The 16881-nt window shown below is 47.3% G+C and overlaps 1 protein-coding gene across 2 annotated transcripts in view; it reads left to right on the forward strand.

Annotated features, from left to right (window-relative positions):
* Nucleotides 1-16881, forward strand: part of HCN4 (hyperpolarization activated cyclic nucleotide gated potassium channel 4) — a 114078-nt gene that overhangs the window by 74951 nt on the left and 22246 nt on the right. The window contains exon 4 of one of the 2 annotated variants that reach the window (XM_080980285.1): nt 14498-14716. The exons of the other annotated variant lie outside the window; for it this stretch is intronic. Within the exon in view, the coding sequence (XP_080836411.1) occupies nt 14498-14716 (219 nt within the window). The remainder of the gene's footprint in view (nt 1-14497; nt 14717-16881) is intronic. 2 annotated transcript variants of the gene reach the window in all.

A 16881-nucleotide genomic window follows, 5' to 3' on the forward strand; every position in this document is an offset into this window, starting at 1 on the left:
GGGTGATAAGTGTCCAAGTGATCAGAGCATTGGATACACACAGACACGCACACACAAAGAGGTTGAATCTAAATTTGTAATCTAAAAAAAGAATGGGCTAGATCAGGGCATGATCACAGCCTAAAAATACCTCCATGTTAGCTTATTGGAGGGAAGAGGCTATTTGGAGCTGCTGTAAATGGCAAGAGCCGTGGTTTTGAGAGTGAGAGAGAAGGGTTAGCAGCAGAAACGTTCCAAAGACACAATCCTGGGCTCTGTCTTTCCCCCCTGCATGTCAGGGCTGGCAGGGTGGGCATTGCCCAGGGAAAGGAGACCTTCTGAAATCAGGAAGCAGACATAGCTAAACTGAAAAAGGACTGTGGACCGGGGTGGGGTGGGGGGACAAGGAGAAGAAGACAGTGCCCACTGACTCAACTCCCAGCCTCCAAATTTCCACCAGAACCCGCAAACAGAGCCTACACATGCAGAACATGAACATGGGAAAAGAGGGGTGCTTTAGGGCTGTATTTTGGCTTTAGTTTTTGTCACAATAGCAGCCAGAAATCTCTAAGGGGGGAAATGTACATATTCCCTTTCTACTTTCTGCAGCTGATCCAACAGTAAGAGAACTGACGATGCAGGAACATCTTGCTAGTCCTTTGGCCAGGAGTGGGAACAGGCCTGAGGGTCAAATGTGGCCCCTCAGGCCTCTCTCTCTGGCCATTGAGACTCTCAGAGGGTTGAGATTATAATAAAATCAGCAAAAGCATAAACGAAAACACCAGTAAATAGTGGCTGGTTCAAAAGGGGAAAAAAATTACATTGCAAAGCAGGCGTGCCAACTCTAGGGGGTGGAGGTGTCATCAGCCCCCTCAATATTCCTTACCAGGGGCTCAGCCCCCCCCCCCAAATATTGATGGGGCAGAGGCGGCTGAATCACCGAGCTGAGCACGGCACAGCATCAAAGACAGGATCTCCTGAGCATGAGAAAAGAGGAGTCACAGCCATTGAAGCTACATGGCACTGGGCAAGGCCTCCTCTTGGTGACACATGTGCAACACATGTGTGACATCACAGGTACATGATGCATATTCATGCGTGCAACATCACACGTGCGACCTCCCCCCCAAAAAAATATTTGGCCCAAGACAGCACCTCTGTTGCCAAGGCCTGTCTAAGCAATGGAGTTTTCAGAAGACGTTTGGAAGATAGCTGAGGTTATTTCTGCCAAGTAGATTATTCCTGTCCTGGTTAGGGATTTCCACAGGTCAGGACCTGCCACACAAAAGTCTCCGTCCCTGGTAAAGGCCAAAATTGAACTTCCTGGCTGTGGGGAACCACCAGAAGTGCCTCATCAGAGGATCTCAGCAATCCAGGTGGAGCATAAGGAATCAGCCACCCCTTAAGGCTCAAGTCGTTTTGGGCTTTGCAAATTAGTCCAAGCATCTGGAACCTGCATTTCTGCAGAAATTTTATGGGAGTTTTCCTTCTTGAGCCAGTGCTGTTGGCAACATATTTATTCCCAAACATCTGCAAATACCTTCCCTGTGTTCATGCCAAGAAGAGACACCGTTGATTACTCTAAAGCTCTTTTGCGGAGCAATGGAGGCTCAGTCGCTGCTGCTGCCGCCACCACCCTCCAGACACGATTAGAGGATTTGGAATGATGTGTCTCTTCTCATACTCCTGAAACAGTGAGACCAGCCTCTAAAGGATATTAAGAAACGTTTGTAAGGCAAGCAGTTTAGAGAGAGGTTGATTATAGGGCCTGTTTGATGCTCCTTTGCATAGCCAAATGTGGGACTGTGGACAAGGCATTATTGACAGTATCGGTAATACGGAGAGACTTTAGCCCTATCTCCTGCGTTTATTACCCATTGGTAATTAATGCAGTGGGATGGAGGACAATTCCTATTCTTCACAGATAATGAATGCCTGAAGAGGGTTAGCTAGTGTCAAATGTGTTATGGGTTTACCCTGATGCATATATGCCTTTTGGCTGAAGGTTTTCCGCTGTGTTAAGCTAATATCAGCCCAGTTTGCTCATCACAACTTAAAATCTATAGGGCACGTCGCAGAAGGGCTCACTGGATGGGGCAGAGCCATGACATTATCTTCCTGGCAGATGGGTCAGTGTTGCTCACCAGGAAGGAGAGGCAGCGGGGAGATCAGCGCGGTGCAAACACAATGGCGGCAGCACTGCATTGGCTCTGCTCCTGTGCTGGCACTGTGCCAACCTGCGTCCCCCCTTTCCCCCCTCTCGATAAGCCAAAAGGCTAGCCTGGCTGCTCCACTCCTTCCAGCAAGCCACTTCTGGCCTCTAGGCATTCATGGTGGGATTTTGTGCTAGGTAGAGACATGTTGCTTTGCTCATGTTCTTCCAGATTCAGGTATATTAGAGAAAAATATATTAGATATGCAAATGTTATTTTGGGGAAACGGTACAAGCTGCTGCAGGTGGGAGTGATCTTTTGTTACTTGCATGCTTTTTGCTCTGTGAAGGTAGAGTTTTTCTCTTGAACTATAGCTGTGAATTTGCCAAGTAAGGAGTGATCTGAACTGGCAATTCAGAACGGCATCTGCAGACTCTTCATGCTCCTTGAGGCCCCACTTACAGCAGTATCATACCACTTTAAACAGTAATGGCTTATTCCCCCTGCTCAAAAAAAATTATGGGAACTGTAGTTTCTTGCTAAGGATGCTGAGATATGTTGGGGGACCCCATTCCCCTCCCAGAGCTATAATTCCCATAGGTTCCTGGGAAGAATGATTGATTATTACACAACTATGAGAACTGCAGCTCTGGGAGGGGAATGGGGGTCCCCTAACAACTCTCAGCCCCCACCTTTACATTTACATTTCCAAGGATTCTTTGGGGGAAGCCACCACTGTTTAATGCAGGGGTTCTTAACCTGTGGTCCATGAACTCTTGTGGAGTCTGTGAATTGAGCACAAGAAAGCAACTTTCCCAATACTGTACAATAAGATAAGCTATGTGCAAAATTTTGTACGTTTGTGTGAATTTTTCTGGTGTAGCTTTCATAAAAGAGATCTGTGACACCAAAAATTTAAGAGCCACCATTGTAAAGTGTTATAATAGTGCTTTAACTGTAAAATACAGATGGGGTGATAGTTTCTGGGGACCCTTTCAGCAGTCCAGTTACTAAGCCAGGGTGTACACACCTGAAGAGGCCGCAAACTGGGAAACACAGGTCATGCCACACATCCACATCCACTTTGACCTTGAGGTCCTTGCCCTGATGCTGTGGGTCACTGATGGGACTGTGGAGGAATTCTTGCATGGCACCATCCCTCTCCATTGGCCATGTTGCCTGGGGATGATGGGAGTTGTAGTCCAGAACATCTGGAAAGGGACCACATGGATTACTCCAGCTCTATCTGCAGACGGATGTTGAAGTCTCTCTCTTTTCATTCCAATGTGCTTACAATGTGCTTTACGTGGCACAGTAGAAATGAGAGAGTGGAGATTTGAAGCAACTGATGCTCTTGGGGCCAAAGGACGAGAAATGCACATTGAGCATGGAGAATTATTGAATGCAAGCAAGTACTTGCCTGGCTCAACCTGCCGGCTGATAAGAGGGGTTGCACGCCAAGGAGTTTGATTCTGGTCCTCAGATTCCCTAGGCTCTCAGTTTTCTTGTGCTCACAAGCAAGCCCTGCCCAGTCCTGTCAGGCCCCTGCAGATCCTAATTTTTGAGGGTGTTGATTATTTTAATATTTTTACAGATTAACTCCTGGCTCTAGAGGGATGGGATGGGATGGAGATCTCTGCAGGGACAAGGGCTGTTTGAGAAAATACCAGCTTTTGAAGCAGATTCTCCAGGGAGTGCCATTATATTGACTTCCTGCAAAGGGCAGCTGGGGAGGCGGGACATCCTGTAGTTCAGTGCTTTGCATTCAGGAGGTCCCAGCTTCGATCACCAGCACCTCCAAGTAGGGTTGGGAAAGATTCGCCATCAGAAACCCAGCATAGCTTCTGTCAACCAGACAGCACCGAGTTAGATGGACCAGTGGTGTTCCTCTGTATAAGGTAGCTTACATTCCTAGTGCCAGGCCCTATGCAGCAGAAAACTCAGGGCTCACTGTTAGCTAGAAGCCAAATAGCATCTCTGTCTACACCAAACAGCTAATCCTTTGCAATATTATTTATTGATGGTTGCTTGTTAAGTTATCCTTCAGCAACCTGCACAGGAAGCTGCCTTTATAAGAGGTCAGACTGTTTCTCCATCTAGCCTAGTATTGCCTGCTCTGACTGGTAGCAGCTTCCCAGGGTCTCATGTGATGCAAACCTGTGCTCTGCCATTAAGCCACAGTACTTTCCTATCCTGGTTCAGATCCTAGGCACAGACTTCTGTTTCTGATACGATGGAACCCTTTCTCTGATTTTGGTGTTGTGAACTAGCTGCACATATTTCCAAAGTGGAGCAGATAGATTCAGAGTCTTCTATTGTTCTGTTTTTAATTCCTTACCCTCAAATTTCGCACAGAGCTCTGCGTATGCATTTACATCCAGCTTTAATTCTCCCTGTCCCCACCTCCTCCTGCACACACACACACACACACACACACACACACAAACATATATGCACAAAGTGTTGCTCCTTCTGCATGGCATTTCATCAGTGAGCCAGGGCACAGAAGGTGTCTCAGTAAAATACTGCATAAAAATAATCCTAATGTAATCATGCCAAAAGAGCAGCTGAAAAACTGTCTACACCATCTTTCCATTTCCTTTGATAGCCACTCAGAGAAGCCCTTGCGCAGGGCACGATGGCAGTAACAGTGTCTTGCGTGTCAAGACCCTGAAACCACCCCCTCATTGAAGAATAACACACACAAGGACACAGATATTAGGTTAATGTTATTGGGCAAGTTTTGGCCACAACTTTATTGATTACAGAATGTGAGCGGTATTGGCTTAGGCATTGAATGGACCCGACTATATCTGACTCCTGCCCGTTGTGCAGGGAGTCCGGTAAGGGTAAACCACCAGAAGGGGGAGCCCCGTCGATGCAGACCAACTCGAGCTCCCCCTGGTGTTCCCGTCGGGGTTGTGTCATCACCCTAACCCCGCCCTGGGCTTCGGACAAGATCCACACCCCCGGATTCCTTTAATGGAATACCCTTAAGCTTGGAGGGGCAGGTGATGGCCACACTTTCCCTCCCCCCTAATAAGGTCAAACACTGTCTAACCGCCAACCTAACAAAGTTGTGACAATTGCTACGAAGTAGGCAAAAACCAAATGGCCCGTGCCAATTTGCCAAGTGGAAAAATTCCTACCGGGCCCCTCAACGGCGACCAACCAAGGTCCATAGCAAGGCCAATGACTAAAACCTGCAAAATAGGGAGGGAGGGTGAGTGATTGAGGAAGCGAGCCAAGAGGAAGCCCTCCGGCTCACGCCTCAGCTTAAATGGTCCCGGCCATGCCCCCACCAGCCAGCGGATTGGCTGGCCAGTCGCTGACGTGGCCGGGGTCCACTGCAACTCCTCCCCACGGTAAAGTAGAGCGGACTTGCTGGTGATGGCCAGCAACTGGCCTTCAAAGGCCTGGCTCCCAGCCATGACGCCTGTGTTCTGCCTCCATGGATGGCTAAGGCAATATACCGGGAATCACAAGTGGCCAGAGAGCTGTTGCGCTCAGATCCTGCTTGCAGACATCTGGCTGGCTGCCGTGAGAACAGGGTGGGCAATTGGCCTGACCCAACAGGCTCTTCTTATGTTCTTCTTCAACCATGGAGTTAATGTAGAGCCATCATGACTGGTATTCATTGATAGATTTAGCACAACACCTGTGAATTTGGTTAATCTCTTTTTAAAGCCATTTCAAGTTGTTGGCCACCACTCCTTGCAGCAGTGAATTTCATATATGCTATGTGAAGTTATTCCTTGTCCACCCTGAAACTCCCATTTTTCACCATCATTGGGAAACTAGCAAAGGTCTATTATAAAGAGAGGGGGAAGAAAGATATTTCTTTTCCAAAAAAGTGTTTTATCAACACACACGTACACATCTGTAATGGCAGGTTGCCAATGAGCCGATATATCGGAAGGGTGTGGTTGGTTCTGTACATGCTCCAGTTTCAGAATTTTTGGAAATCCCCCCTAGGCAAGAATAAAATGTGCTTTTGAAACAAACAAAAAAAGGAAGCTTACAGAATAAGGTAAACCCACAGAATAAAATGATGGAAGGAGGGGAATCTACATGTCCCAAATTATTCTGATAACTATTGTTATCTTCATCTAATGTTCGCTATTGTGACAGTTTGGGTAGTACTGTTGCTGCTTGTAAAACACCAAAACTTTTATAAGCACTGTGCACATATTAAAAGATATATGCTTTGTAGGTTCACATTCTAATAAACAGAATGTAATAGGAAGTTGCCTTATACCAAGTCAGACCATTAGGTCCATCTAGTTCAGTATTATCTACTACATTGACTGGTAGAAGCTCACCAGGATTTCAGGCCGGGGTCTCTTCCAGCCCTCCCTGGAGATGCCAGTGGGGATTGAACCTGGAATCTTCTGCATGCAAGGCAGATGATCTGCCACTCAGCTATGACCCTTTTCAGAATGGGGAATGGGGAGGGAAGAAAAAACAACAAAAGCAAGTAATGGAGCAGGTAGGTGCCTCTTCCCTGTGGTAGGATGTTCTTCCTGGAAAGCAGGGGGTCAGCCTCCCCAGTGGTTCTTAGTCCCCTGTCTATTGTCAAAGGCCAGAGTGCGCTTCTGTTTGATGCTACAGTCCTGGGGCAACTGTTTGCAGATTTAGGTATATAGGGAGGGAGAGTCAGTATGTATGTATGTATGTATGTATGTATGTATGTATGTATGTATTTATATATTGAATTTATATGCAGCCCTGTACCAAGAGGTCTAATACTGAGACTACAGAGTGTTTTAAGGACTTTGAATTTTGCAAACTCTGATACCTTACCTCTGAGACTAAAGTTCAGATCAGAATTTTAGCTATTCGCCAGCTTTCACATTTCCCAAATGCAGTTCTTGGCTAAAAATCCGTCCATCAAAATGCATTTGTAAGTGTGTACTTTGGAAAAAAAAACCATGCGTTTAGAAACACACCTTTCGATACATATTTCAAAACAGAATCTCAGGCCAATGCAAAGTCTCAGATTAATGCAGAAATGTGATGAAATGGACGCATGAGTAACACATCTAAATGTGACACGAGGTGGAAACAGAGTGATTTGTCCATTCATTGCAGAGCCATGAGGACATAAGAAGGTCGGCCTTTCACCTCAGTTACCTGATCTCCCAGAGGCTTTGCTTCCTGCCCAACCTTGGATATTAGTTTTATTTGAGCTTTGCTCCGTTGCGAGGAGTCTATTTTATTTGAGTCCATCTTTTCCCCTTCTGGTGCTGGGCTGCAGACATCTTGATCCCCAACCATTTCAGGTGGGAGTGCCTAACCTATGACCCTCCATTTGTTGTTGGACTCCAGTAGAGCCAGTTATGGGAGTTTGGATTTGGATTTGATATCCTGCTTTATCACTACCCGAAGGAGTCTCAAAGCGGCTAACATTCTCCTTTCCCTTCCTCCCCCACAACAAACACTCTGTGAGGTGAGTGGGGCTGAGAGACTTCAGAGAAGTGTGACTAGCCCAAGGTCACCCAGCAGCTGCATGTGGAGGAGCGGAGAAGCGAACCCTGTTCACTAGATTACGAGTCTACCACTCTTAACCACTACACCACACTGGCTCTCTCTGTTGTCTCCCAGCAGCCCCTGGAGAGCACCAGGTTAGCTGCCCCTGGTTTGAGGCTAGATGTTCACCATTTGGATGGAATGGTGTAACCAAAGAGCGGCCTGTCCTTCATCTGTTTGGCTGTCACACCAAACCGGGCAGCACCCCAGCATCCCTGGGTATAGCCCAGGCCTGACCAGTGGCGAATTGGTGAATTGGAACATCTGAATGGATGAATTGACACATCGCTGACAGGCTTCGGACAGCGATTGCAACACAAAGGAGGGCCTGATTGCTAACTGCCTTATAGCAGGAGTAAATGTAGCCGTAATAAAGATGTCAATGAGATGATAAGAATTTGAAATACCAACACTAGGGCCCTGCTATGGCAGGAAGCAGAAAACAGGGTGACCCAACACCATGGAAAGTGGCCTTCTATCAAGGCAAACCATCGATCTGTCTAGCTTGGTATGGTCCACACCAGCCTTGCCTAACATGGGCTCCATCAGTGGAGGCTGGTCCATCAGGACAAATGGGTCCTGCCCCACCAGTCTCAGTACTGCCCACCTGCCTTCTTGCATATAACCAGCCCAGATGGTGGCTGGGGCCATCAGCTTCCTCCTCCTTAGCCTCAGTGTTGCCCTTGTAGACCTCAGCAAGGTGGAGGATGGGGACAAAAGTAACATTCGTTAGTTCTGTCTGCCATTGGCTCTGCTCCACCTACTGCTGGGCTCTCTGCTTTCTGCTCCACCAGCTCCAATGGGAATCAGCCGCCACTGCCTTCTGTACATTATCAAGCTACAACTCCCATCATCCCTGACCATTGGCATCTACTCTTGGCTTTTCTTTTCTTTCTGCAGCAGAGTTCTTTTTACAGAAAAGTTTCCCCGCATCTTGAACTTATTTACATCAACATCAGCAGCATTCCAGCTATCTCTTTGTGAAATCCCCATTACAGAAATAAACGCCATCGGCTTCCGTTTCTCAGAGCCTTTATTATTTACAAAACTTTACACTGGTCATTAATAAACAGAAAACAAAAGCAAATGAAGAAACAACAGTCTTTTCCTCTTTATAGCCAGAGACCTAATGCTGACTCATCCACGTGCTCATTTACACTGACCCAGACTTAGTTGATTGTGTGCCTTGATAAAAGCACCTGTTGCTGGGGAAATTTTCCGTTGCCTAGCAACTTGTTCAGGGCCCTTTACAAGTTTCTTCTGGAGCAGGGGTGGCCAACTCCCAAGAGACTGCAATCTACTTACAGAATTAAAAACTGGCAGTGATCTACCCCCATGGGGGGGGGGTTCAGATCAAAGTTGTTTTTTAGTAGGGGTACAGGGCTACTTTGATTAGCTTTTTTTAGGGAGGAGGAAAGCCCTGTTTTTAAGGGTTTTGGGGGAGAAAGAGCCACTCACCAACAAATTGCTGGGAAACAAACAGCCTCACTGAGTAAACTCCATCTTCCATTCTGCAACAATGGAGGGGGATAGGGCTGGATTTGATTTTACGAACACTAAGGAAAGGGACCCAGCGATCGACCGCAATCTACCAAAACCTCCCAGGGATCTACCAGTAGATCATGATCGACCTGTTGGACATCCCTGTTCTAGAGTATTCCAACTTGGTCGTACCGGCAGAGGCTGATAGAAGTTGTAGTCAAAACCATCCGGAAGCCAACAGGTTGGGAGAAGCTGGTATAAGCCCCAGCTGGCAGCAGCTTCCCCAGGTTTCAGATAGTGCTGTCTCTCAGCCCTTCTCTAGCTGGGGATGTCAGGGACTTACTGTTCCACCAGCTACAGCCCTTGCCCTAGCTCCTCTGAGCAGCAGTGCCCAGTGACAAGCAACTGCCCTGGGAAATGCAGCTTTGAGTCTCCTTCTTACCTCCTAACAGGAAGGGAAGGTTCCCCTTGGGAATCGTTGCCCTGGCGCCAAGCCAGAACTCACCCGCCACCTCTCCTACATAAAAGCAGCAGTACAGATGTGTCATAATGCTGCAGGAACAATCTGTTCATTAAAATAGGGATCTATTTTTGAAGTGCCATCAGCGCTCCACATCCACATTGTGGACGATGCACACAAAACAGAAGCATTTTGCCACCTTTGCATGCAGCTGTGGTGCTGTGGCAGGAGTGCCGCTCTTAGACCAGGGAGACCTGAATTGAAATGTCTGCTCACAGACAAAGCTTTGCTGAGGGCCTTCTGGACTGTCACTGTTTTCCGGTGGGTTTCGATCGCATGCTGGCAAATCCAGGTTGCACAATTAACATTGACTGGGGAGGTCTTGTGCAACAAACCTGCTCCCCCAATAGATCAGATTTCTCACGATGGGGAAAGAGGTGGGTAAAATCAGCTGGGAAGTGTGGGATAGCACTTGTTTTAATGCAAGGTCATCTAACCTCCCTGCAAGCAAATCGGAGTGAACGCTCAATAAACAGGTCGTACGGGGTGACCTTGGACCTGTTGCTATTTCTCAGTGTGGCCTCCCTGATAGGCTCGTTGTGAGGTTAAAATGGGGATACCATGTGTGCTGCCTTCAGTTCAATGGAGGATAGGCCGGATTAAGAGTGTAATAGAAATAAACAGATGCACAAATAAAATCCAGTGAGGCTGGGTCACATACAGCCCGTCCTTTTCAAGAATGCAGTTGCATGCAGCCATGGCTGAAGAAGAGATCGCCTCTGAACAGCCATCTGATGGGTGACTCTGAGTCATCTACGTCAGGAGTGGGAAACCTCAGTCCCAGCTCTCAAATGTGGCCCTCTAAGCCTCTCAATGTGGCCCTCAGGATCAGTTCACACCTTCTTCTCAGCCACACAGTCTACTTGCCCTGCTACACACCCTCCCTGAATTTCTTTTACCTGGATGTAATGTGTCCCTGAATTCTGATAATTTCTTTTGGTTGTCTGGGTGGAGAAAAGAGAGTTGCCTACAAGTGTGTGTGGAAACTAGCCTGGTGCACAGTGGTACAAATGACTTTCGTTGCTCCGCCCACATTTGCTTCTGGCCGTGACCACAGCTGTCATGTGACCCCTGGAAGGTTGGCCAGGAGGGAAGGCTGCCCCCAAGGTTGAAAGGGTTCTCCATCTCTGTTCCACATGTCTGGGCTTAGGGGATGCAAGCAAAGAGGTCCGAGAACCTGACTCAACTTCCTCACGCGTTTAAGTCTTGGTGCCTTTCTTTTCAAACACGCTCATTCTTACTGGATTTCTCCTTTGCTGCTGGTGGGTGGCCTGGAGAGAGCAGCCCTTCTCTGCCCGAAGGAACCAGGGTAGTGCCTTCAGACCCCACCACAATCTTAACTGCCCTTAGCTGTGCAATGGGATGGCCTGGTCTAAAGATGGCTCCATTCCAGCCCTTTTCTCTTTAGTAGGACACTTGGAGATGGGAACTGATAAGGGCCTCAGAGGTGGTAACCAAAGGATCCCAGTGGCATTGGAGAGCAATCCTGGGTTTCTCCCCTATGCCATCCCCATTGTTAGCAAACTTAGCCTAGACAGGTTGGCGCCAAAGGACAGGTGTCTCTTTGTGAAGCTCTCAAGTTTGTGTGTGTGTGGCCCTTTTGTTGGGTTGCCCATTCAACGATTTGGAACAATGGTGCCTATCAGAACAGGCTGTTCACAGGGTAACTCAACACCAGCACTTGATCTGTTTGCTGTCCTCCCTGAATGGCACTTGCCATTCTCCAAGGGACCAAACCTTGCTTGAACCTGACTGATGTTGCAAGGTGACACGATGGCACAGCCAATGGCTGGGGTGACATCTCGGTAACTTTCCACTGATGCCAGAGAGAAAGAGGAGGCCTCAGGGGGCACAGAGCTGTGGATCCTGCCATTCCATCCTGCTCCGTTTTGATTTGAGAAGCAAATTCTTAGGACCCATGTACCTACTGGATCGCCTCTCCTGGTATGTCCTGCAGAGGACCTTAAGGTCCACAAATGACAACATTTTGGAGGTCCCAAGTCGCAAGGTAGTTAGATTGGTCTCAGCTAGGGCCAGGGCCTTTTCAGTACTGGCCCCGACTTGGTGGAACGCTCTGTCACAAGAGACTAGGGCCCTGCGGGACTTGACATCTTTCTGCAGGGCCTGCAAGACAGAGCTGTTCTGCCTGGCCTTTGGTTTGGACTCAGTCTGACCCTTATGTTTCCCTCCCCTTATGCTTTTGATCTATGGGCTACTTTTAAAATGAGGCTGCATTTTAAATTGCATTTTTACCTGTATTTTAAATTTTTTCCCCCATTTTGTTTTTACTGTAATTTTACTGGTGTTAGCCACCCTGAGCCCGGCTCTGGCTGGGGAGGGTGGGGTATAAATTTATTATTATTATTATTATTATTATTATTAGGCACAGGAGCACTTCCCACAATGCTGAGATCCGCAGTGTGAGAAAAGGACCTCAAATCTTCAATTGGGCTTAACAGGTCATGAGAACATCCGAAGAGGCTTGCAGGATCAGGCCAGTGGGCCATCAACTCCAGCATCCTGTTCTCACAGGGGCCAACCAAATTCCCATGGAATCATGCAAGCTTGACCTGAGCGCAGCAGCACGGTGCCCTTCTGCCGCTTCCAGCAACTGGTTTTCAGAAGCTTTTGCCATCAGTCACTGGTAGTCTTATCCCTCATGAATTTATAGGTCCTGTAGGTTCATTTCCCCATCGGCTAGGGGTAGTAAACATAGTGCCCATTAACTTTGGGAAGTCCCGGCCCCCTTAAATATTTTATGGGGGGACAAAGGGACCTCGACCCCTAGGAGTTGACTTCTATGATCCATGTGATTCCTCCGGGAAGCTCTGTCTTCACTCTTAGTTGCCCCCAGTGATGTTGTTACATGGCTGGATTTGAATACAGAACATATCTTTTTGCTACATAATCCCTGACCAGATGCTTACCAATGTGACTGACTAAACCAGAATGAAGAAGTAGCAGGGGGGGGGGTTGGGGGGTGATAATGCCGAAACTATTGTACACAAATGGAACAATAGCGGCAAACGGATTTAAAAAAAATAAAATACTTAAGCAAGTGTTTCTGGGGAGACAATCTTTATCCTGCCAAAATTTCTGTTTCTGACCCTGCAACTGAAATTTGAGAATATTCAGCACACTCCTAGGAACTGTGCTTATTCAAGGAGCATTTTAAAGGTGGGCTGGTGATTGCAATGTACTGTTAAAAGAAAGTATTGCTAGTTGCAAAAGCCAGCAACTGATTGTTTTAAGAACCCCTAGTTGGCCAGGTTTCAAGCTCTGGTGTGATTACCACATTTTATCTGCTGCATAATTATCTCTGTATCAGGGGTGCCATTCCGTGTTTCAGAAGGGAAGATTGATTCATTGATCATTATTTTATCAGGTGAATTAATTAGGAATACAAAAGCAGAACAGGGAGGCCAGCATAATCAACGACCACACCCTTTCGTCGTTCTCATTATGTGGGGTGGGAAAGGTGGTTAAACACAGGGGAAGGTTTAAAAAGTCTACATTTTATGGGTTTCAGGGAAAATACCCCATCATGAGATGTGAGGGGGTGCAGATGATACTGTTAGAAAGTGCTGGAAGTTTAGCAAATGCCCTTTGCTGAATGAGAAGGCGTGCTCATGTTTTCATGAGGCTGTTTGAATGAAAGCAACACCATTTAATGCAGGGAAGTCTTCTGGAAGAGGCACCTACCTGTTTTGGAAAGGCATGTTGACAGAGTGCAATAGATTTTGCAATAGGCTGTGTAAAACGGCGTGAAATGGATTTTGCAAACAGATGGTTCAGAATAGTGTGCAATAGATGTTGTAAAATAGCGCGAAATGGATTTTGCAATCAGTGGTGTAACATCTGCGAGGGAGGTACAAAATAGGGTGCAAAAGATTCCTGGTACCTGGTCAAGCTGCATGTCATTGGATCATCTGTGTGCATATATGTCTGCATAATTGTCTGTGGGGGAATATTTGTTTGTGCCTATCTTCTGTGTAAAAGCCTGCCCTTTTTAGGATGCAAAAGGTGCTCCTCATCTCCAAATACTGCTCTGTTTCCAAAGGGGGGATTTTCTTCATGACCAGTTCCTGATTTGAGCAGGTCCTCTCTCTGTGGACCCTGGAGAGCTCACTTGCCTGCAAAGGCAGAATTCCAAGCAGCGCTGCTTGATGGGGTCTGCCTACTCTTTTATTTTCACACAATGCCCTAAAGCAATTCTAGGTCAGGAGCACTGTGGGGAAATTAAAGGGGTGGACAGGTCCAGCCACCTCTCACTGCTTGGAGTGCCAGGCCAGGACTCTGCCAGGTGCAGGGGCCCTGGCAGTTGCCCAAAGGTGCCCCTTGCCAATTTCCAGTAAAGTCCTTTCAAGCACCAAAGGGAATGGTGAGCATTTTGCTACCAGTGCTAGACCTGTGCTGCCATGTGTGCTGAGCAAAATCAATAAAATAATAATAATAATAATAATAATAATAATAATAATAGCATCACCACAGGGCTGGCATGTGGTAGAGGTACAGCCGTACCTCTGGCGTCGAACAGAATCTGTTCCAGAAGTCCATTCAACTTCCAAAACATTCGGAAACCAAGGCACAGCTTCCAATTGGCTGCAGGAAGCTCCTGCAGCCAATCAGAAGCCGCATCGGACATTTGGGTTCCAAAGAACATTTGCAAACCAGAACACTCACTTCCGGGTTTGCAGCGCTTGGGAGCCAAAACATTCGACTCGCAAAGTGTTTGGGATCCAGTGTACGACTGTATGTGCGGATCTGTTTTGCAAAGTCCTCTCAGGCTTTGTCCTCCTCGTGTCTTGTAACTCTTGTCTGTCTGTCTCTTTAGAATGACTCCTGGGGGAAGCAATATTCCTATGCGCTGTTCAAGGCTATGAGCCACATGCTGTGTATCGGCTATGGGCAGCAAGCCCCAGTGGGCATGTCCGACGTATGGCTCACTATGCTGAGCATGATTGTCGGCGCCACCTGCTATGCCATGTTCATCGGCCACGCCACAGCCCTCATCCAGTCTTTGGACTCCTCGCGTCGGCAGTATCAGGAGAAGGTAAGCTACTCTGCCTTGTCGACAGTTGCAGTGTGTGTGTGTGTGTGTTCAAACAGCCAGCTTTACCCTACAAGCGAAGGAGCATTTGAGCGAGTTAGTTAAGGGTGCTGGGAATTGTTCTGTGATGGGTCAGCTACAGTTCCCAGGATTCTTTGGGGGAAGTCATGTGCTTTAATTGTGCTTTAAATGTAAGGTGTGTACACCCTCTTGGATACTAAAAAACACCTTTGTCGTGTGCAATAAGCAGAATTGGATCGTGTACAAGCAAGAAGACCCATGAAAACCGTACAGATGCATGCAGAAAAGCAGAATCATTATGCCAGCTCCCGTTCATATAAATTACACTAGCAAATTAGCCATTCCACTCTGATGGCTATTTGGGGGGATATTGGTGATGTTTGGAGTGTATTGGGAAGGGCGTTGGTGCACACATTTTTCTGGGGGGGAGGGGTGTGTGTGGATACAACACGTTTTTTGTGTCTGTATTTTGTCCATGTGCCTCTGCTTTTTGGCTATGATTGCTTCATGCCACGATGTGTTGTTGAATAGGTACATTTTTAGGCCAGTCTGTGGGGTTTGGCTCTGACTTTTCTGAGTTTTGGTGTTGAGTTTGTTGTGATTTCCTATTTTGGGGGACTGTGAGTTGGGGTGGGGGCTCTTTGCAGTTTGGTATAACTGGGCACTCTGTGACCAGTTGATTTCCCCCCCTCACATATTCTGGGGAGGGACCTTTGTGCCGTGGTGCTCTGCATGTAGGTCTCAGCTTCAACCCCTGGTATCTCCAGCTCAACAGGATCCAGTAGCAATTGATGGGAAAAACCTCTCTCAGCCAGAGGCCCCTAAGAGCTACTGTCCATCATAGTAGGCAGCAGTGAGGAAGGTGGACAAATAATTACACTCTCTCTATGGATTGTAACTTCCTACATTCCCTATACACCACCTACGAAGGTCCAAAATTATTACCTGCTGTTTAGTGGTTCATGCTTCCTTGTTCTCTGATAGGTTTTAAAAATAAAACTTGGTTGGCTCATAATTTGTATCTATGAATAGCAGAGTTCAAAAGCTTAGAAGTTCCTGGAGTTCCCCGTCACCCATTCGGTCTCATTCAGACATCACTAGCATTGCCTAAAATGAAAGATAAACACAGAGGAGCCTGACAGATGCTCTGTGGCATCTGGAGGGCCAAGGATTCCCCATGCCTGCATTAGAGAAAGGCACCAGGAAAGATTCTGGGCCCAAGGGGTGTTTTCCCATCTGTCCTGCTGAACATCTTGCGGGATGAGACCGGCTAACTGTGCCGTTTTCCAACACATTTACCATCTTCCTCCCCAATTCATGTTCCCAGTGTGTTATTTCAGATCTGCGGGCAGAAACATGTCTTTTTAATTTTTGTGTTGCACCTGGAAGGAGTGATAAGTGGGTAGAAATAATTGACGATGGCAAGGACAGAAGCCAAATGTCTCTCTCTCTCTCTGTGACAAGAGATAGGGATGCACATATATTTTTTTAGCAGAACATGCTGGATCCAGGAGTGGAAGGGAAATTGCTGCTGGTGCTGTTCTACAAATGCTTGCACAAGAGAGGCCATGGTGCCATAGCCAGTGGAGGCTGCTCCATTAGGGTGGGTAAGGTGCTTCTCCACCAACCTCAGTCTGCACTCAGCCACCTGCCTCCCTTCTTACTTATTTTCATCCCGTTCAGGGGTAGCCCTGCCTGCCTGCCTGCCAGCCAGCTTCCTCTTCAGCCTCAGTGTTGTCCCTTGCAGAACTAGGCAAATGAGAAGAAGATGGGGGCAAAACCAGAATGAGTTGGCTCTGCCTCTCACTGCCTTCTGCCCCACCTATTTGCAATGTTGTGGTTTTTTAGCATCAGTACAAGTGGTAGTACAGTGTGTTTGCTGGAGGAAAAATGTTGCAAGTACAGGGAGATAACATTTTGAATACGGTGCAGGAGAAACACAAGGAGGAGATAGTGGTCTGATGGTTTACCAAAGATTAAGCCCATGTAGTCCAGCATCCTGTTTTCACAGAGGTCAACCAGTTGCCTGATCTAGGAAGCCAGCAAGCTGGACCTGTATGCAATAGCACCATCTCATCCTGCTGTTTCCAGCAACTGGTATTCAGAAATGTATTGTATATGTATCATGGCCAGCAGCCACTGGTAGC

The sequence above is a fragment of the Podarcis pityusensis genome (genome assembly GCF_964106645.2).
Source record: "Podarcis pityusensis genome assembly, chromosome: 14".
Taxonomy (NCBI): Eukaryota; Metazoa; Chordata; class Lepidosauria; order Squamata; family Lacertidae; genus Podarcis; species Podarcis pityusensis.